Source organism: Kryptolebias marmoratus, linkage group LG13 (assembly GCF_001649575.2).
Source record: "Kryptolebias marmoratus isolate JLee-2015 linkage group LG13, ASM164957v2, whole genome shotgun sequence".
In the NCBI taxonomy this organism is placed as follows: domain Eukaryota; kingdom Metazoa; phylum Chordata; class Actinopteri; order Cyprinodontiformes; family Rivulidae; genus Kryptolebias; species Kryptolebias marmoratus.
Genome location: NC_051442.1, coordinates 23,904,578 through 23,927,604, shown reverse-complemented (window position 1 = coordinate 23,927,604; position 23,027 = coordinate 23,904,578). Strand labels below are relative to the sequence as shown.

At 40.7% G+C, this 23,027-nt stretch overlaps 1 protein-coding gene across 2 annotated transcripts in view; it reads right to left on the bottom strand.

The window, feature by feature from the left end:
* The window catches only part of pknox2 (pbx/knotted 1 homeobox 2), a 278,934-nt gene that overhangs the window by 71,055 nt on the left and 184,852 nt on the right, over window positions 1-23,027 (bottom strand). For both annotated transcript variants that reach the window (XM_037979124.1, XM_017437059.2), the window contains one exon: window positions 5,880-6,051. In XM_037979124.1, coding sequence (XP_037835052.1) covers window positions 5,880-6,051 — 172 coding nt within the window. The remainder of the gene's footprint in view (window positions 1-5,879; window positions 6,052-23,027) is intronic.

Genomic DNA, 23,027 nt, shown 5'->3' with positions numbered 1-23,027 from the left:
AGCAGCTTTCAGTTTCTATGCACCACAAATTTGGAACAAACTTCCAGAAAACTGTAAAACAGCTGAAACACTGGGTGCCTTTAAATCTCAACTTAAAACCCACCTGTTTAGAGTTGCTTATGGCTAAATTAGGGTTAGAGCGCAGGGTTTTGATGTCTTCGATGTTTTTCTCTTTCTCACTGTTTATTCAACGTCACATGCTGTTTTTATTTAATTATGTAAAGCACCTTGAAATGCCTTGCTGCTGAAATGTGCTATACAAATAAAATTTGATTGATTGATTGATTTATGGACTTGGAGAAGGCGTTTGACCATATACCTCCAGGAGTCCTGTGGAGGGTACTCTGTGAGTATGGGTTATCAGGCCCTTTGATATTGGCTTAGGTCTCTGTATGACTGGTTCCAGAGCATGGTCCGCATTGCCGGCAGTAAGTTGAGCTTGTTTCCAGTGAGATTTGGACCCCACCAAGATTGCCCTTTGTCACCAAAGTAATGGTGGAGTCCACCTAGTAACGGACTCAGACCTGAACCTTAAGGGACACATAAAAACAGTTACAAAATCTCCAGAATTAAAGGACTAATGTCACAACAAGACCTAGAGAAAATTATGCACACATTCATCTTTAGTCGTCTCGATCACTGCAACAATGTCTTCACAGATCTGCCAAAAAACTCAATCAGACAGCTGCGGCTGATCCAAAATGCTGCTGCTTGTGTTCTCACTAAGACCAGAAAAATAGATCACATCACCCCGGTTTTAAAGTCCCTACACTGGCTCCCTATAGCTCAGAGAATAGACTTTAAAATACTTCTATTAGTTTATAAATCACTGAATGACTTAGCACCGCAATACATTAAAGACTTACTATCGTCGTATCAACCCTCCAGAACACTCAGATCTTCTGGTTCTGGTCTACTTTGTATCCCCAGAACCAGAACCAAACACAACTTTCAGTTTCTATGCACCATCAATCTGAAACAAACTCCTGGAAAACTGCAAAACAGACGAAACACTAAATTCCTTTAAATCAAGGCTGAAAACTCAGCTGTTTAGAGCTGCCTTTGACGAAGTCCAGTGCAATGTGGGACCATGGTCGACTGGGGACCAGTAACGGTTGCAAAAGTGCTGCAGGGGGTCGATTGCTACCATTGAAACAAGCACATGTGAGACAAGCAGTCACAAACTCCCTTACATCAGCTGACAGAGATGGCCACCAAAAGTACCTGGTAGTTAAGCTCAGCATGCAGTTAATTCCTGGATGACAGGAGAACTGGCTGGAATGGAGCCAGTCCAGCACTCTGGCTCTGACAGAACTTGGTACATACGTCTTTCCGGGGGGTCCTCTACCTGGATCTGGTTCCGTCTGTTGAGCGTCTGTTGAGCGACCATAATCCCTTTATCTCTTTATCCCAGGTGAGGGAGCTGATGAACATGGTGGCCGGAATTATAGGTTCCTTGCTGTGAGAGGTCTCTGGGCCGGACCATAGTCTGGACAGGGCATCGGGCTTAACGTTCTTGGAGCACCTGAACAATGACCACCTGGCTTGCCGGGGGTTGGGCCTCTTGGCGGTCTGGAGGTAGGCGAGGTTCTTATGATCTGTCCAGATCAGGAATTGAGTCTCAGTGCCCTCCAACCAGTGTCGCCACTCCTCCAGTTGCACTTTTGAGATTCTGTTTCTGGTTTTCATTTTCTCTCTGGCATTTGTCTTTTGATTTTCTTCTCACACCTGTTCTTCATTTGGTTTCTCTCCCTCTGAGAAGCTTCGCACCTGGTGCAGGTTCCTCATTTGGAGGTCACGGTCCCTTCCGTACTCATGTTATGTAGCTGCGCCGGCAGCTTATTCAAGCTACGTTGGTTTTGAAACTACAATAAAGGACTTTAACGCCACTGTGCTGCACTTTGGTCTCCCCTTGCTCGCGAACCGTCACAGTCGGGGCCACTTTTGAGAGACCGCCGATGATGACTGGTGGCTCCGTGGCCCAGCGCGGTTCTTTGTACTCTCAGTGTGTATGAAATAAATTTTTAAACTGATTGTTTCAAAGGAGCATGATTTAAGACTTGTTCTTGTTCTTAACTTGTGTTTTATTGTCTTGTTTGATTTTATTGTGGTTTTAACTATTTTTATTGTTTCTTTGTTTTATCCTTTTAATTTTGCTTGATTTTACATGTATGTCACACAGTAGAAATTTGTGTTTGTTTTATTTGTTTTTTGTGCATGTTTTTATTGTCGTTTTGATCCACTGTGGAGTCTTTGTAAAAGGACAAAGTGTTTGATGACAGTCACCTACAAACTTGTGGGCGTGCCTGGAAGCAGCCTATCAACTGTCTTCACAGACCTGCCTGAGAAGCTGTCGAAACACCTAAAAGGTGGAGGCCTCAGAGTGCAGGAGGAGAGGGAGGACATAGCAGCCAGGTGCAGCAGAGAAAAACGCAGTGTGAGCGCCAGGTGAAAGCTACTGATTGGAGCAACGTGGATCATCTCCACAACTGACAGTGATCAGTGGAAAACAACGGGTGGGACTGACAGTGGGGCAGAGGTGGAACTCTGCCCGCATGTGTGAGTAGTTTTCCCCTGATGTCTGCAGAGACAGCCTCATTGGGAGGGTCGCGGAGGAGATCAGTTGTCATATGAACTGCATTCCTGGCCAGAGATTGCTTGTGTTTGCAGGGTGGCGGGAAGGCGGAATCCAGCAGCGGCTGGGCCCATTGTGGACTGCACCAGGCGTACAACGCGGCGGAGATCACGATGGCTGCAGGACGTAACAAAGAGGCTTCCTGTCCTGGGTTCAACTGTATTGGATTACAACTTTTAAACCTCCTTATTGGAAACGGGAGGACAATTGCACCCTGGACTGACAACAGTTTTATTTTACTGGTTCTTTTTTTAGCTTTTTAAAAAACTTTTTGTTTTTTTTAATAGAATATTTTATTGTACCTTTTTAAAGAAAAGACCAGACCTGTTTTATTTCCTGAGTGCTCTTCATGGGAATAAAATTGTTTAATTTTAATCCTAATTTGTCTCCGTCTCCCTGGGTTCTGATCCACTGCCCCCCCCCCTTGTTGTTGTTGAACCTGTTGATGTAACACTAAGCCACATTAGCTTGGTGTCTACACAGCACTTTGTTGCAGCCGTGGATGTTTTTTAGGTGCTTTATAAATGGAATAGTCATAGTAGTGTTATTAGCAAACTGCATACTTCATCCATTACAACAGCATGGCTTTGAGATGGGGGTAAGTCCAGGTGCTGAACTGGCCTGCCTGCAGTCCAGACCTCTTACCAACTGAAAACATAAGGTGCATCATGAAAATAAAATGAAAAATCGAGTAAAGAAGTGTTGAACAGCCAGAATCCTCTATCAGGCAAAAAGGGGACAATATTCCCCTCCACAAACTCCAGCAATTGGTATAATCAGTTCCTGGACTTTTACAGACTCTTGTTAACAGGAGAGGATACTTCACAGCGGGAAACATGGCAACAAATGTTTTTTGAGATGTGTTACTGCCATAAAATTCCAAACTACCATATTTTTTTCTAAAAAATGGTAACATTTCTTAGCTTAAACATTTGTGTTTACTATGTTTATGGAAGTTAATATGTGCCATCAGGATTTGAATAAAAAATGCATCTGAAATTTGGATGTTGAATATTTGTGCTTACTTTTTCAGTGTTAAAATAAATTCAGAATATATTTTTAACCTAAAAAAAATTCAGTGTCATTATTTGTACGTTTGCAATTTTCATTTGTTAAAAAAATTCCCATTCCTATTTCAAAGTCATCAAATTTTCAATATATATATATATATATATATATATATATATATATATATATATATATATATATATATATATATTTAAAAACGGGCTGCAGGACAGAATTTGATTTTAATATTTAATTGGTCGGGTTTAAGTGACCCGGAAGTTTGTTAAGGAGCGCTAGCAAACAACAAACGTTATCTTGTTACCAGCCATCATAGACATTGTTTACATAGACACCTCAAAGACTGGCGCTGTCTGTTGGAGCTGACGAGTCAGCGCGGCCGCCATCTTGGCTGGGTCCTTCACACGTCCCCCAGTTCATTTCTTTGAACTGAGGAAGCTGTATGCCCAACTAAAATAATCAGAACTTTCTGAATCTTTAAATGATTTTCATACAGTTTGGCTTGTTACAAACAGCAGAGATGTCGTTACGATACAGGAAGCTTTCAGACATTAAAAATACGTACTTTCATGCTAAAACACTTTGTTTTATGTCCTTTAACAAAGACAGACATATAGTACGGCATATTAATAGATGTATATTTCAATACATTTCATATTTTAATAAAGAAACAAGTTTGATTGTTCATTCAAATTTATTTCACTTTCTCAAATACACACACATACACACACAATCCTGAGCCTTCTGTATACACCACATTAATAACTTCTTTATATTTTTCTGTGCTGTGTAAGCATACACAGCACAGAAAAGTAGTCTTTAAAAACTCCAGGTCATTCCAGGGTCTCACATTGAAGTAAAAAATCAACTGGAGAATGAGCTGGGAAATTGAAGACAGATGGGGTCACATCATCTCTAAGTCCTCTGGTTTGAAATGTTCACTACAGAGCTGAGACTCTGTAGCAACCAAACCCTCCCTTCTTACTGCAGCTTCCCATTGCCTTCTTAAATCTGTGTTACTGGGAAACCTTCAAAATGTGAAGAAAAAACAACAGACAGAGCTAATGAGAGAGGAGGACTAGTTCCTCCTGTTAGCATTTTGTTGTTTACCAAATAATGTTAGCTATGATAACATAATATAATAAATGGTCAAATAACCAAAATTATTGTTCAGTCTTACTTGTGAAAGATAATCCCTCGTGATATAAAATCCGGTCATAGCGGCTCGCTCTGTGTTTCCTCCTGTTGGCTCTTAGAGAGAGGAGAGATCTGTCCAACATGGCGGCGACGGCGGATGCGCTCCGGGTCGTAATGAGGCATCTACATATTTATGTTTGTTCAATATTGATCAATCAGGACCGGATAATCCAGTCGGACCCATCGGCCATGGAGACTTGTTCCAAGGATCAAACCACTGTTAAACATGTCCTCGATCAGTGGTTCTAGCACCGCCATAGTAGCTACCACATTACCTGAACTGTCGCATAAAGTTTCTTCCGGGTCACCTAAACCCGACCAAATAAATATTAAAATCAAATTCTGCGTCATGTGACTAGCTGGGTGTTGGAATCTGACATCGATTGCTAATGTCTGTGACCTGAAGTAACCTTGCCATTTTTACAGCAAATTTTTAGACGCTGAATTTGGAACAGCGAATTTGAGCAAGTTGAATTTGACGATTGAAAATATTGCATTTGAATTTTGAAAAGTTGAATTTTTTTATATGCTGAATTTTTTTTACACTGAAAAATTAAACTGAAAAATATATATATATTGAAAATTTGATGACTTTGAAATAGGAATATGATTTGTTTTAACAAATGAAAATTGCAAACATGTACAAAAAATGACATTTTATTTTTTTTAGGTTAAAAATATATTCTGAATTCATGTTAACACTGAGAAAGTAAGCACAAATATACAACATTCAAATTTCAGATTCATTTTTATTCAAATCCTGATGGCACATATTTACTTCCACATATGTTTCATTGGGATTTGCATATCATTGCACTCTGTTTTTCTTTACATTTTACAAAACATACCAACTTTTTTAGAGTTGGAGTTATCATTTATGGCATTAGATAGTTTTTTTTAAGTGCCTATGTTAACTAACAAAGCATAATTGTCATAATTCCACCACAGAACTCTTGAACTAGTACTGTAAAGTACTGTAAATTCATTACTGACCATTACTTTGTCACAACCATTTGCTTACCAGGTTGTCCAGCTCTGGATCTTCACTAAAAAAAGGCTTATGCTCTTGTTCCTGCTGGTGGACAAAGTTTTCAATATCCACATCAAAGCTGGCTGATGTGATGCATTCAGATCCCTGTGTGGCCTGTTCACACTTCTCAAACAACAGTGCCAGTAGGGGAAACAATGGGTGTCTGTGGAGAAATTAAAGCACAAATGCAGCAAAATTCAATAATATATTCAACAAATCTAATACTTACATCTTACACATATAGTAATAGATTGCTCCTAAATTTCTAAACCAAAAAAATATTTGTAGGTGTTTGCAAACTCATTTTAAGTGTCAGTGTTTTACAGAGATTCACAGCAGTGTGAAATTTTAACATCAAAGGGATAGTCATACTATAGCATAGCAGCTTTTTTCTAAAACACTTTAAACAACCACAGAACCAAAGTGCTGTATTGGTACATAAAGCATAAGAACACATAAAATGTAAAAAAAAAAAAAAAAAACCCTTCAAGTCAAAACAGACCTATGATTAAAAACAAATAAGAGCAAATAAAATCAATTAAAAACTAAAGACCCAACATCTTGGCTAGATAAAGGCCAAGAAGAAGTCTGTTCTAAGAAGGGATTAAACAAACAAACAAAAAACAGGGTAGAGGCTTGTCTAATATCCATGGCAGGTCATTCCATTTTCTTTTTTTTTCATTTGAATTTTTATTCAAATTTTCTGTGAACACAAGTTTGTACATTATACATTTAAAATGATTGATAGCCACCAGTGGCTACACTTTTGATTTCCAAGTAAGGAACATAAACCAGTGAACATATTTGAAATGCACATAAAAAAGGAAAAAAAACAAAACAAACAGTGAACATAAAGGTTGCAAGTGTCTTAAAATTTCTGAAATCTTGGTGATTGACTTGGGTTATCTCAGGTTTCCTCTTGGGTGTCGTATATTGTCCATTTTCCCCATTTATCTGTGAAAATGTCCAGCCACTGTTGTATCGAAGGGGCAGCTGTCTGGAACCAGTTCCTTGTTATGGCTTTTTTGCATGCAATTAGTCAAATCTTGACCAAATACATATTTTCTTTTAGCACATATTTTTTTGTATTTCCCCGGTACATTATTTTAAATTCATTAGGTATTGAGTATTTGCAAATTCTTCTAATTGAATTATTTATTTCTCTCCAGAAAGAGTGCAGATTTGGACATTCCCAAAAAATGTGTATGATCCGCTTCCATATTTCCACATAATCTCTGACATAAAAGGTGAGCCCTAGGTGGCCTACTCTTGATTTTGGGTGTAATAAAAAAATCTTATTAAGTTTTTCCAACCAAACTCTCTCCAGATTCTGGAGTTTGTTGTCGTACTTTGGCTTCTACACATATCCTGCCCTTCTCCAGAAGATATTTCCTTTTTGATTTCTTTTTCCCCATTTATTATATATATAGTTGTAGCTGGGTTATTTTCTCTTAAAATCTTATATAGTGTTGCTATTTTCTTAACTCCTTCCCCTGTGTAGGTTTTAGTCACACATTTAAGTAAACCCTCTAATGTCCGTGAGCCTTGAATTTCTCTTAAAAAGTAATCTCTAATCTTTAGATAACAAAATAAATCATTCTTCTCTAATTGATATTTTCCTTTTAGCTCTTGAAAACTCATCATGTTCCCATCCTTAGTTGTAGTACAGACAGCTGTTATTCCCCTATCTTCCCATGTGTTAAATCCTTGTGACAAGGCCAGACGTGAGTGGAGTCAAAACGAGCAAACACTGACAAAGGTTTAACCTTTTATTAGAGAACCCCAGACTAGTTGGAAGGATAGTTCAAGAAAGGACACTCACGGCTGGAGCGGGTCTTGGCTGGAACCAGGTAAGACAGCCGGGGCCTGCGAGTTGGGAGCAGCGTCAGTCTTTGTTGTGGGGCTGAGGCATTGAGACGAGTCCGGGGACAGGCAAGGGGTCAGAGCCAGGGAGACAGAGAGATGCAACCAGAACCAGTAGGGGAGAATCCTGAGGGCAAAGTCCAGAGTCCAGAAGAGAGGTCGTTCACCAGGCAAGAGACAAGAGTCAGGCGTGGGGTCGTGGGTATCAAGGCAGACATGACCTGTGAGGAATCGCTGGACATCTACTGGGTGAGTACCGTTCAATAATCTGGCACTGGCTCGGAGTTGAGAGAGAGCTTTTGTACTGTGGGATCCAGGTGGAGATGATCAGGTAGATTGCAGGAGGCGTGGAACCAAGAGGCGTGACATGGGCAGAGAGGCAGTGGAAAGTTATTAAGAGTAGTGAACTGAGAGCAGAAGGCGTGGCAGGAACAGCAGACTGTGACACCTTGGTCTAGTTTTACTGGAATAAAATTGCCATCATGTGCGAACCACCGCAACACCACCGCCGCCACCAGACCAACAAAAACCCCAGCAGCCCCAGACTTGAAAAAGGACGCGACCCCTCCACAGCTCCTCTTACAATCCTCTGTGGCACACCCAACCAGCAAGGCCGACATCCCGCCGATGGCGCGACCAGCAGGGCAGGAGAACAGGGAGCCCGCCAAACCACCCGGTCCACGCCAGCAACCCCAGGCTGCCCATGAAACAACAGATGAGCCAGCACCAGCCAGGGACCCACATCCGAGCCCACCCACCGATCCAGACCAAGTACAACCCGCCAGCCACCTCAGCCCACCACAAGGTGCACACCACCGCCCCGCCCGCTCGACAACGACCACAGACCAGCCCTAGGTCTTCTGCTGGCCGGCAGAACACCCCACCCACACACACTCACTCTGTTTCCTCCCCCCCATGCTGGTTTTGTTTGCTGCTCTCTGCCTCGGACATGTTGGCACCGTAATTCGAAGTTTGTCTGTTTTTTTTTGTGAATTCTCTAATATTACTTTGTCTTCTTGTTCTTCTCCCACCCTTCATTACACTTCTGATAAGTTTTGGAGTTACCTTTGGTTTCTTTGTGAGAATTTTCTCGAGCCGCTAACTTAAGCTGCCATCTTGTTTGCGTCCCAACCGGACGTGCCATTCCATATTCTATGAGCAGCAACAGCATGATTCCCTGTAAGCTTATGTTTTGATTTTAGGACACTCGGGAGCAGCTAGTCCACTGTTCTGAGAGAAAGGTGGGGGATAGTACCTCAGAGAGGTGGAGTGGGGTAAGACCAATTAGGGCTTTAAAAGCATATTAATAATTTGAAAATAAACTTTTTGTTACTTTTAGTATTTTTCCAACATTTTACTACTTTTAGCTTTTATCTAGCATCGTGTTCCATTTAGATGTTAGTTAGCTCTTGTCACATTTAGATTTTTACTAGCCTTTTGCTACTTTAGATTTTAGCTAATCTTTCGCTTCTTTTAATTTTATCCAGCCTTTAGCTACTTTTAGCTAACCTTTGCTTCTTTTACCTAATATTTTGTCACATTTATTTTTTAGTTACTCCCCTGTTATGTTTTATTTTTTTTAACTAACTTTTGCTGCTTTTAGCTCCAGGCTATCCTTGATACTAATACCTTTAGCTAGTGTTTGGCTTTTTTAGCTTTAACAGCTCAATTCCACCTTCAAAAGCAAATTTTAGAAAAATCATTCAGCACTCAGTTTTCATGCAAATACAATTTCTCTTGTTTACCTACAGTTCTATGATTCTTTGCAAGTGTAAATAGTGGTAGCATCAGCTAAGTATAGTATTTTTTTGTGCAGCCTGGGACACTTCCTGTGGATATACCATAATGATTCTGCTGAACTTTGGAATGACAACATCTTCATAAGCCACTGGTAAATTATGAAGATTTGAGTTGTTTTAAGGCAACACTGATTCACTTTGGAGGGTGGACCAACTGTGCTAACCAACTTATGACGGCTCATCCGAGCTGACTCACAAAACATCTCTAATATTTAAAAATTCATACCTGTTTATTCAAATGCTATTATATAAACTTTTACATTACAATCAGTTTGCTGGGGCGGCAGTGGCTCAGGCGGTAGGGGTTTGTCCTGTAATTGGAGGGTTGCTGGTTTGAACCCCCGCTCCGGCTGTCTCAGCCATTGTGTCCTTGGGCAAGACACTTCACCTGCCTTGCCTACTGGTGGTGGTCAGCTAAGACATTTTTGAGATTGAAGCTGTTTTAAGATGGTAGCAGTCCACTTTGTGTTCGGAAGCTGGAGTGTGGGTTTTTTGTCTTTCCACTAGGTGGAGCCAGAGGATTACCTTTGAAGGTTGGACGGGGTAATTGTTACCAACACCTGTGGCTTGTTTGGTGTCTCTGGGAGAGTATAAGAAGAGCACACAGCCAGCACTTTGGCGCTAGAGTGCTACCAGAGTGTTACCGTAACATGGTACTTTGAGTCATCGGTCCTGCGTAAACTGTTGCTCTAAGTTTTGCTTGACTTTGTTAATCTTCTTGTGTTTAACTTCTAAGGTCTACTCGGCATTCTTGGATACCTCATCTTGTGACAATTGCGAGTCTCCTCAACTGCTGCTAGATCATCAGGTTCTCCATAATTTGCTGGTTACATCGGTGCTCTTCCTGGATCACAAGCCACTTCCTGCTCCATTGTTTTCCTGGAGATTTGCCTCAGATTATTTGTTGTAAATAAAATCCTTTATTCAGCTTCCTAACAAAGTGGTTCTCCATGTGGGTCAAGAGTCTTCCTAAAACCATGACACTTTAATCCTGGCCTCTCTCAGACTAGGGTTAGGTTGAAAGAAGCATTTACAGCACATGTGCAATGCAAATCTTTGTATTCTGTGCTCCATTAACCAGCCTGTGACCCCGTGACGTTAGATCACTGTAGTAAATTTGTATTCTCGAAGAAAAACATTTGTATACACAGTCATAGTATTCATAAAGAATAAACCACATCTGTAAACTTGAACTTTGTATTTGTTCATGAACTTTTTAAAATGTATTCTTATAGAAAGAACATACAACTCAAGTTTTGTATTTGATTTGCCTTATTCGAAAGATTACAAATATTAGTTATGCACAACTGTTGACTAATATGCACACATTTCTACCCTTGCATACAAATTCTTTCTGACAGAGTCCATACCCCTTAAAAAACATTATCCCCTTCTTTTTACCTTTCAGAGGTGGGCCATAATTACACATAAATAAATTTATCTTAAAAATAATTCATTATACATTGCCACCTACAACACAGCTGCTCAGCCATCTTTCTTGTTGTAAAAAACTGAAATAAAATCATTCAATTAGAGCTGATTAGAAAATTAGGTATAACTTGGAATTAAACTGGCAATACGTTCCTTTTGTCAACAACTGTACTTTCAGTTTACATATTTTGATCAATCACATCTGTTTGAAATTTGGTGAAGTTGACATGAAATATCGTTTGCAGCGTTTGTATACTTTTCTTTAAAAAATTCATAATTTTAGCTCATTTCTTTTTATTGTGTGATTACTAAGTCATTATTTACACTTTTTTATTTTTGTAGTTTCCTGCATAGATTTTTGGGACTACTTTATCATTGTTTCAGTGATTTCATCTATACAGGAATCAAAAAGTTCAGCTGCTAATTGGCATTACAAATATAACTTTTTATTTACACTTTTTCACTTTTATAAATGCAGTGAGATCTCATCAAACCCTTAAAAAACTTTGTACTCTTTGAAATGTTCAACTTAGTTGCTAGAATTTCAGCTTTAAGCTTTTTTTGTTAGGTTTAGCTAATTTTATAATGAACAAAAAACATTTTTAATTTTATGAAATGATCCTACTTTGAGTGTCTATAATATTACATTTTATCTTTCTACTTGCTTTAATTGTTATTTTGCACTTTGTCACAATGTTTTTATTTGTTTACATAAATTATTTCGAGTTGTTGTGTTGCTGAAATGTGTTATACAATAAAGCTGCCTTGTCTTGCTTTAGGCTTTTAAATACTATTAGAATTATTAAGCTTTCAGCTACTGTTTTGCTAGTTTTAGCTTTCACACAGTTTTGCCAATTTACCTTTTAGATAGTTTAGTTAGTTATAGCTTCCAACTACTGTTATAAGATTTAGCTACTATTCTGCTAGTTGTACATATTTAGGTGCTTTTTAATTTTTTTATTGTTTGCAAATTTGACGTTTTAGCTATTGTGTTACCATTTAGATTTTGGGTTACAGTTTTTGTCAGTTTTATCTTTTTTCTACTGTTTTGTTCATTTTACCTTCTATTCACTGTTTTGTTAATGTTGGCCTATTTTTAATTTGTAGCTGATTTAGCTACTTTTCTGCTGGTTTTACCTTTTAGAAAGAGTTTTTCTGGTTTTAACTTTTTAGCTTTTGTTTAGTTTTATTCTTTTTCTTCAACCTTAATTATGGGAAGCAACAAACTGACATACACCATGAGCTTAAAACATGATTAAAATCACCAGTGTGGAGAAAAAAAAGATCAAGATATCTACCTGAGGGAGAAATACATTCAGTCAGAATGGTCCTGTTTGCATAAAGACTCATTTATGTTTCTCTGAGGAACCTGTGCAGCTTAACAGAAAATTCAAGACATACAATTATTCTCTGAAATATCCCTGAAGTACAACAAAGTAGTTTGCCTCCCTGAGTATAAAAAGTAAAAACACAAATATAAAAAGTAAAAACACAAATATAAAAGTAAAAACATATTTTAAAAATAAGAATATTCACATTCCCAAGACATCTTTCATCTCTTTTGAACTGAAAAGTCTTTTTTTCCCATCTTCATCTACACTTACACACTGGTGCATGTTGTGAGTTAACAGAATTGGAACAACTATCATTGCATTTGCCAGCCCAAATGCTAGATGTCCAGCTCAGATCCAGCAATGAGGGCAATAGTTTTCCAACCTTAACCTTTGTTTTTTGATAGGTTGTCCCTGATTTTAAAGTGAGACCTCCAGGCAGAGGAGGTCTCACTCTGGCACAGGATATCTTGAATCTGTGCAGGGTACTACGACATTTCAAGACTATCAAGCCATTCTGGAGAAAAATATGCTGCCCAGTGTCAGAAGCTTGGTCTCAGCAGCAGATCATGGATCTTCCAGCAAGATAATGACACAAAACACACACCTAAAAATGCCTAGGAATGGCTAAGAATAAAACATTGGACTACCCTGAAGTGGCCTTCTGAGCCCTGATCTAAATCTTATTGAATATCTGTAGAAAGACCCCAAACATGCCATGACAAGGCAATCTTCAAGGCTGAGACAGCTGGAGCAGTTTTCTCACAAGAAGAGGGACAAAAAACCTGTTGACATGTGCAGAAGACTGATAGAGTGTTACAGAAATAGAAGGCTTGCAATGATTGCTTTAAAAGGTTGTACAACAAAATATTAATTTGTGTACCATCCTTTTGTCAAGACCACTTTTCTTAGTTTTTTGGGGGTTTTTTGATAAATTTGTTGGACTGGATTTTAATGACTGATTTCCATCAGCTGATTTTTTAAATGTTTTTTTCTTTTTAGTACTGTTGTCAGTTTTGAGTTATTTCAGTGACCTTTGTGGGTTTCTTTTTTTATCAAAATGGTACAAACAATTTTGCATGCATCTGTATATAAACCTAAAAGCTGCCTTTTAGTGGCACACTTCCACATACAGTGTCTTAAGTTTTCCAACCTATAAATTAAAACTTCTTCAATTAAAAATGTCTTATTTAAATTTGATGTTTTTACTATTAAAAAACATAAAAAGGTGCAGCCTGAGAAATATCTAGCTGTGACACAACAGGTCTGAAAATAATTCACTTTTTTCATTAAGGCATGACTGTTTGTTCTGAGTTGAGAACAAAAGAGCCGTTTCTTGATATACGCAAATTATGCAAAAGCATAGGATCCAACAAGCCACTAGGTCCCCTTAAGATAAATGTTCGGTCTCATCTGAGGAAAATGGGGTTGGGCTAGGGGTTGTGTAGATGTCAGCTATGTTATCACAAAGTCTCACAGTCCTGTGGTTTGAATTTTGAATTATTGATTTGTGTAACAAAATTTTGTCTCAAAATAGTTAGAGGTGCTGTGAGTGTCTCAAACCCATATTGTACCTTCCTTGATTTTGCCTCAACCAACTCCAACCTATTTCAAGAGCTGTGTTTTGACAACTACATGGAAGCACTCCAATGAAATAAAACATATTCAGGTCAAAAGCAATGCCAAAGATAAAAAAAAAGTTTTGCAAAAAATTAGTCCAAATTCACCTATCTTCATTTTAAAAGTGTACTCCAGTATACTGAATCATAAATATGGGAGTAGCTGCCAAAGTGGGTAAAAAGATGACTAAGTTGGATATGACGTGGATGGAGGTGGGGTATGAAAAAATGTGCACGGCAGTTTTGCAAGCTATGCACACAAAAATAAGCTGTGATTTTCAAAAACTGGCCATGCAAAATGCAGCTGCATGGCTTGCTGGTCGCTTGGTTGCAAATATGCAACATTCAGTGAAACTGTAACTAATAATCTGCATATTTTCTTGCTTGATTTGTCAACTAGCTTCCAACAGTCACAGCCCAGTGAAATACTGCCTTCACTATTGTAAATAGACTTTTTCAATCTTTCTCAGATTTTGTTTATGGTCAACTCATTAATAGTTCATCAAAAGCAAAGATTATGATGCACTTTTGGTGCCAAGTCTGAAAATAGTATTTGAAAAAATTGTGGCTATAAATTTCTAACAACAGACGTTGTTAAAACAAACTTTAATAAACTGAATATAGTACAAGAATAACTTATTTTTCCCAAATATATGATGATTCACTCACCTACTGGTGGCTGACCCCTTTATTATGTATATATAGTGTGATCATATTTCTCTAACAGCTATTTTATTTCAGTTTGTGTCATTTTTTATAAACATCATTGTGTGTGGGTGCTGATTGCAGTGCTTGGGTAGGCTGGGCACCTGCTCAGGCTCTAACCCATAGCTCTGATTTGCAGCCTTTAATAAGTCATTTGTATTATATGCCTGATCCCAATTTAATTCTGCTGACATGGCAGGAATACTAAACAGGAAGGTCATGTGAAGAAAGCAGAGTCTCTACCAGCTCTGTTTAATATGTGCTTGTGATGTGGTGGAGAGGTATCAAAATGGGGGTGAAGAATAAAAGATGCTGGGGGCGCTCGTGTGCAGTAATGGAGTAGACATGTTTTTATAGAGCTCCGTATCCCTACCTCCATTTAACATTTAATTACTACGCCAGAGCTTTTTTTTTTCACTGGAAGACCAGTAGACATTCATAACATCAGTATATTGAAGTTTTGGTTGATTACACCATGCCAATGAAAGACAAAACCCAGAAGTCGACCTCTCAGGTGTGCTCAGCTGTTAGCAACGTGGCTATTTTAGCTGCCGTCAATAGCCACCAAGATGAGCTTTCTAAAAGCTCCGCTCTCGTAGATTCTCTCAAGAAGTCGCTGGAAGGCTGACTGGACTCCATTGAGCCTTGTTTACCAACCCTGCAATGAGAACACAGTGAGGACCAGCACCGCTTAGACAACATAGATACGGCTCTTTCCTCTACTGATGCATGTGTTTCGGTGACCTAGCTGTGGCTAACGGGCTTCTTAAAGCAAAGATGAACGATTTGGAAGGTTGCTCGCGCAGACAAAACATTCGAATTGTTGGCATCAAGGAGAGGGAAGAAGATAGTCGTCCTATAGAGTTTGTTTCAAAACTCATCTTGGAGCTGCTTGGAGATGACAACTTTCCCAAGCCTATAAAAATAGATAGGGCGCATCGCGGATTGAGGCCGAAGCCACTTCCCAATGAACAACCACGGATCATCATCGCCAGAGTGCACAACGACCGCGACGTGATGAATATTCTGCGGCTGATCACATGCCTCTCTTAATACAGATCCACTTTAACCTTTGTGCTCCTTCTATTGATTGTAAATTCCCCCCCCTTATTTGGACATATCATTTCCGGAATATATTTCAGCCAAGGTTTCAGACTTTATTCTTTTTAATGAAAATGGACTCAGTTTTGTGGGAGTCATTTAAAGTGGTATTAAGGGATAACATTATTTCTTCTCAGTCTTCAATCAAAAAGGGCAGATCGCAGCATCTTTCAGATATTCAGGCATAATTGGCAGTGTTGGAGGACAGCTATCGCAATACAAATGATGAAAATACATTCAGTGCTATCTTGAAAATAAAGTCTGATTACAATCACATGCTTGGGGAACACATTGGTAATTACATCTGCAAACTTAAACAAAAACATTTTGAACTAGGAGAAAAGCCTGATGGATTACTCTCCAGACAAATAAAAGGCACACTTGCAGATAGAGCAATACATAAAATTTCTTCCCCCTCTGGCCATCTGCTAACTGACCTTAAACTTATAAATGACAGTTTTTAAAATTATTACAGTGATTTGTACTCTTCCAAGTCTAGTGCCACCAGTTCTGATCTTGCAGATTTCCTAAACAGTTTAAGCATGCCTGTTCTTGATGAATCTGCAAAGGAGGACTTGGACTCTGATTGTACTCTTGAAGAAGTCAAATCTGCAATCCACTCATTTTCCTGTGGCAAAGCTTGTGGTCTAGACAGGTTTGAAATAGAATTCTATAAAAGTCATTTAGATTTGATTGCCACTCTTCTCTTTTGTATGGTGAATGCTTCAGTGAAGAAGGGAGTATTTCCTTAGTGTTTATATCAAGCCAATATCTGCCTTCTCCTGAAAAAAGGCAGGAACTGTTCCAATGTTGGGCCATGCCGTCCTTCAAGCTCACTAAAACAGCTTACTTAAACAGCGACCAAGAAATATTTGCCAAAGTATTAGCCAATCGTTTAAACAAACACATACTTTACTTGATCCATCCTGATCAAACTGGCTTCATCCCCAACATGTATTTATTTTCAAACACACATCGACTCCTAAACATTATTTACCAGACTAACCGTCCTGGCTCTACAGTTATCTCATTAGATGCTCAGCAGGCATTCCACCAAATTGAGTGGAAGTACTCGTTCACAGTTCTAAAAAAATTGGCTTTGGTGATAAATTTATGATGTTATTAAAAATCAGGGAGGTTTAAAGGGAGTCGTCTGCCAGCACTTCAATGTCAGTGTGTTAACATGTGTGGTATGTGTGTTATAGCTACCTGACCAGGATTTAGTATCTATGCCTCGTTCTTGGATTTGACCAGAGTTTATGGTATATGCCTCGTTCATGTGTTCATGCTTTGTTCCAGGTGTACTCCCTTGGATCTTGAGCACTGTGCTGGTTTCCAAACTTTGAACATGTTCCGGGGGAGGCGGGGGACATTGAGTCCGAGGGGGCCATGTTCTGTGCCTCCATTGTTTGGCGGCTTTTCAGAGCTGTGGCCGCAAGGTAGTTGGAACCTGTCGCGGCGGCAACCCTTGAACCCACTGGTGGACACTGGCGGTGAGGGATGCTGTCAGGCTGAAGAAGGAGTCTTATCGGGCGTTTTTGGCCTGTGGGACTCTGGAAGCAGCTGACTGGTACCGGCAGTCCAAGCAGCCTGCGGCTCGGGTGGTCACTGAGGCAAAAACTTGGGCATTGGAGGAGTTCGGAGAGGCCATGGAGAAAGACTTCCGCATGGCTTCGAGGCGATTCTGGTCCACCATACGGCATCTCAGGAGGGGAAAGCAGTGGAGCACCAACACTGTTTATAGTGAGGGTGGTGTGCTGCTGACCTCGACTCGGGATGTCGTGGGTCGGTGGGCGGAATACTTCGAAGACCTCCTCAATCCCACTGGCATGTCTTCCATTGGGGAGGCGGAGCCTGGGAGCTTTGGGTCGGGCTCTCCAATCTCCAGTGCTGAGGTCACTGAGGTGGTTAAAAAGCTCCTCATTGGCAAGGCTCCGGGGGTAGATGAGATTCGCCCAGAGTACCTTAGGGCTCTGGATGTTGTGGGGTTGTGTTGGCTAACGCGACTCTGCAATATTGCGTGGACATCGGGGGCAGTTCCTCTGGATTGGCAGACCGGGGTGGTGGTCCCCTTATTCAAAAAGGGGGACTGGAGAGTGTGTTCCAACTACAGAAGGATCACACTCTTAAGCCTCCCTGGTAAGGTCTATTCGGGGGTTCTGGAGAGGAGGGTCCATCGGATAGTCGAACCTCGGATTCAGGAGGAGCAGTGTGGTTTTCGTCCTGGTCGTGGAACACTGGACCAGCTCTATACCCTCAGCAGGGTCCTTGAGGGTGCATGGGAGTTCGCCGAACCAGTCTACATGTGTTTTGTGGACTTGGAGAAGGCGTTCGACCGTGTCCCTAAGGGAATCCTGTGGGGGTACTCCGGGAGTATGGGGTACCAGGCCCTTTGATATGGGCTGTTAGGTCCCTATATGACCGGTGACAGAGCTTGGTCCGCATTGCCAGCAGTAAGTCGGACTCGTTTCCAGTGAGAGTTGGACTCCGCCAAGGTTGCCCTTTGTCACCGATTCTGTTCATAACATTTATGGACAGAATTTCTAGGCGCAGCCAAGGTGTTGAGTGGAGCCATTTTGGTGACCTTAGGATTGCGTCTCTGCTTTTTGCAGATGATGTGGTCCTGTTGGCTTTATCAGGCCGTGATCTACAGCTATCACTGTAGCGGTTCACAGCCGAATGTGAAACGGCCGGGATGAGGATCAGTGCCTCCAAATCCGAGGCCATGGTCTTGAGCCGGAAAAGGGTAGAGTGCCTTCTCCGGGTCGGGGAAGATGTCCTGCCCCAAGTGGAGGAGTTTAAGTATCTCGAGGTCTTGTTCACGAATGAGGGAAAAATGGAGCGGCAGATCGACAGGCGGATTGGTGCAGCGTCTGCAGTGAAGCGGGTGCTGTACCGGTCTGACGTGGTGAAGAGAGAGCTGAGTCAAAAGGCGAAGCTCTCGATTTACCAGTCGATCTACGTTCCTACCGTCATCTATGGTCACAAGCTTTGGGTAGTGACCGAAAGAACGAGATCGCGAATACAAGCGGCTGAAATGAGTTTCCTCTGCAGGGTGTCTGGGCTCTCCCTTAGAGATAGGGTGAAAAGCTCGGTCATCCGGGAGGGACTCAAAGTAGAGCCGCTGCTCCTCCACGTCGAGAGGAGCCAGTTGAGGTGGCTCGGGCATCTGGTGAGGATGCCTCCTGGACGCCTCCCTGGTGAGGTGTTCCGGGCACGTCCCACCGGGAGGAGGCCCAGGGGAAGACCCAGGACACGCTGGAGGGACTATGTTTCTCGGCTGGCCTGGGAACGCCTTGGGATTCCCCCGGAGGAGCTGGCCCAAGTGGCTGGGGAGAGGGAAGTCTGGGTCTCCCTGCTTAGGCTGCTGCCCCCGCAACCTGACCCCGGATAAGTGTAAGAAGATGGATGGATGGATGTTTTATGGTGCACTGTTGTAAACACTATTTCCTGAACTGCCTGTTCTCTTTCAACTTTGTCTCACACACTTTCGACTGATGTGCACATTTTTATCCTCTTTTATCACTACACCAGTAGGCTGACAGACTGTTTTGACTGTTTGATTTTGTTTTTGTTTGTTTGTTTATGTTGTTGTTTTTGTTGTTGTGTTTTTTCTGCCTTAGTTGTTTAATTCTGAGAAGTTATAGTTAAAGTATTAAAAAAAGGAATGAAGGATGCTTTAACTTGGAACAAACTGGGTAACTTCCAGCCCAGCAAACAGTTTCTAAAAAAAAATAATTACTCTCACTTTTAGTGTGAAACTAAGTAATTCTAATAATTGGCTCAGATCATTCTTCATGATGGTTAATATTTCAAAACAACAAAATAAGATGTGGGATTTTTTTTTTCTGCATCACCATGCAGACACAAATAAAATTCTTAATTTAGGAAACAATTCTAACAATATAGTCAGACATGTGCTGTCAGAAAACAGCACTGAATACAGATCCTTTACAATATCATAATGACACAGACATTTGTGAACACGTTGACAAAAACAAGCTACAGACAAAGTAATTTAAACAATCAGAACTGCAAACTGCTTAAATAACTGATTTTTCTTCTTTTTCTTTCAGCTGTCCCCTTTTCATGGGTCACCACAGTGCCTTTTCCTCCTCCAGCTAACCCTGTCCTCTGTGTCCTCTGTCCTCACTCCAACTACCTTCATGTCCTCCCTAACTGCATCCATGTATCTTCTCTCTGGCCTTCCTCTTTGACTTTTTCCTAGCAGCTGCATCTCTAACATCCTTCTACGAATATACCCACTGCCCCTCCTCTGCACATGTCCAAACCATCTCAGTCTGGCCTCTCTAACTTTATCTCCCAATCCTTCAACCTGTGCTGTACCTCTGATGACCTCATTCCTAATCCTTTCCATCCTCTTGACTCACAAGGAGAACCTCAACATCTTCAGCTGTGCCACTTCCAGTTCTGTCTCCTGTCTTTTTGTCCGTCCCACTGTCTCCAAACCATACAACATAGCTGCTCTCACCACTGTCTTGTAAACCTTTCCTTTGACTTTTGGTGCCACCTTTTATCACAAATCACTCCTGAAACTTTTCTTCATCCACTCCATCCTGCCTGAACTCTCTTCTTCACCTCTTTTCCACACTCCCTGTTTTCAGTCAACAGTCAACCCTAAATACTTGAAGTCCTGCACCTTGTGACCTCTGCTCCTTGTAGCCTGACTGTTCTACCTGTCTCCCTCTCATTCACACACATACTCTGTCTCGCTATGGCTGACTTTTATCCCTCATCTTTCAAGTGCATACCTCCACCTATCCAAGTTATCGTCCACAGCTTCTCCCTCTGAACCCTGTCATATGCTTTTTCTAAATCCCCAAAAACACAATGAAGTTCTTTTCAACCCTCTCTGTACTTCTCCATCAGCATCCTCAAATCAAAGATGACAAATCTGGTGCTTTCTTGGCATAAAACCAAACTGCTGCCCAGAAATACTTGTTGAAGTCTAGCCTCCACAGCTCATTCCCAGATCTTCATTGTGTGACTCACTAACTTTATTCCCCTGTAGTTGCTACAACGTGATCTGAACTTACAAGAGCTTCTCTACCTCTTTAACTCTCTTTCTTTGGAGGGCTTTGGAAGAGTTAAAAACTGGCACCAACATACTTCTCATTCCTTCTGCAGTAATTTTGTCACTCTCAAAAATGCCACTGAATAATCAAGTCAAAAATCCCAGTGCTATCTCTCCTAGACATTTCCATACATCTATTGATATGTCATGAGGTCCAACTGCCTTCCCTTTCTTCATTCTCTTTGAAGCTTTCCAAATTTCATCCTCACCAATCTTTTCCATTTTTTGGTCCACAGTTTTTATGGCTATCTGGAAGCTCTTTCTTACCACCTAGAGCCAACAGCTCCTCTCTGAACTCCTCCCAACATTCTTCCTTCCTAAACTTCCACCATTTAGTCATTTTCTTTACCTTTACTCTTTTCCTTGTCTTCACCACAACAGCCATCCTACACACCGCCACCCAATACTGTCTGGCCACACTCTCGATCTTTGTTCTTCTGCCACAACCTTACAGTCCAGAATCTCTCTTCTACAGAGAATGTAGTCTATACTTTTAGATAGTTCGGTACCGTTAGTTTTAGTTTTACTTTTAGCTTAGTTTAGTTCTGTGCATTAAGTCATGCTTAGATCTGCTTAGTTTAGCTTAGCTTATTTAGACAATTAGTTATCATTGTATCTTGTACCTGTCTGTAATTTTGTTTCATTATCATGTTCTGTAACTCTGTCTGTAATTTTGTTATTGTGTTGTAAAGCACTTTGAGTCGCCTCGTGCTGAAAAGTGCTATATAAATAAATGTACCTACCTACCTACCTATAAGCATACTCCTTCCTCCACTCCTATAAGTTACACTTTGTTACTTCCTCTTTTGGAAACAGGTGTTGAGTACAGTCATTTTTATCCAAATTCCATCACCATCTGTTCTTCCTGGTTCCTTTCCTTGACACCAAACCTGCCCATCACATCCTCATCTCCCCTGGTTCCTTCACCAACATATCCATTCAGATATCACTTCGTCAAGATCCTTCCAGTATTTTGCTTTCTTATCTACATCACATCCAACCTGTGCAGCATAACTACGGACAACATTGAACATCGTACCTTATACTTCTACCTTCAGACACATCACCCTGTCTGACACTCTTTTCACCTCAACTACATTCCTTGCTAACTCCTCTTTCAGGACCACCCCTACTCCATTTCTCTTCCTATCCACACCATGGTAAAACAGCTTAAACCCTGTCCCAATGCTGCAAGCCTTATTTCCATACAACTTGGTCTCTTGCACACATAATACATCTACCTTCTTCCTCTTCATCATGTCAGCCAGCTCTCTACCTTTGCCTGTCATTGTTCCTATGTTTAGGGTTGCTACCCTCAGTCCTACACTCTTGCCTTTTCTCTTCTCCCTCTGTCTCCACGCATGTTTCGCTCCTTGAGGTCTTTGACTAATAGTTGAACAATTTCTGCCACACAGTGTTTGTCAAGAGCACTGTTGGCAGTTGTTATTAACCCAGGCCTTGCCAGATCCGGTATGGTGTTGCTTGGGTGTACTCACATTTTAGTTTAAGCAAAAAGTTTGATGCCAAATGCCCTTCCTGACATAACTCTCACAATTTACCTAGGTCTGGGACCGGCACAAGAGATACATTGGCTTGTGCTCCCTAATGGCTGGTTTATTTAACAACTGAATAAAATATGACATTAAAATGTTTTTAAGCAACACGAGTTGAAAACTTAGGGTTTTAAAAATTGATGTCAGTGCTTCGTACATGAAAACTATCATTCTTAACAAGTGTAGCATGAAAAGCACCCCTTTTTCATGACCTATGACCTAGTGTTATCTTTCAGTAACTGTCCTCTGAGAAGTCCATTCTGATCTTAGTGAATCGAGATTGCTTTGGGACATGTGTACACACTTGTGGATCTTTAATCAGTTATTCACAGATTGTTTACATGCTTTCTTAAGTCTTGTGAAAAACACATGAATGAATTAAATTGAGATATGTTTACTTGATTACTAAGATTTAGAAAAATGAAATATGATTATTGTCACAACTCGAGGGTTTCTGTCCATAGAGCGAGACCAAGACCAGACACGGAGACGAGGATTAAGGTAAGTGCGTTTATTTACAGGTGTGACTATGTACAAGGATCTTTTCCTGAAGGAGTCTGCAAGAGAAGGAGAACTGGGTGAGTCTCGGGTACAGCTCTGATTTCCAAGATGGTTGCGAAGGTTACAATGTCTCTTTGTTTG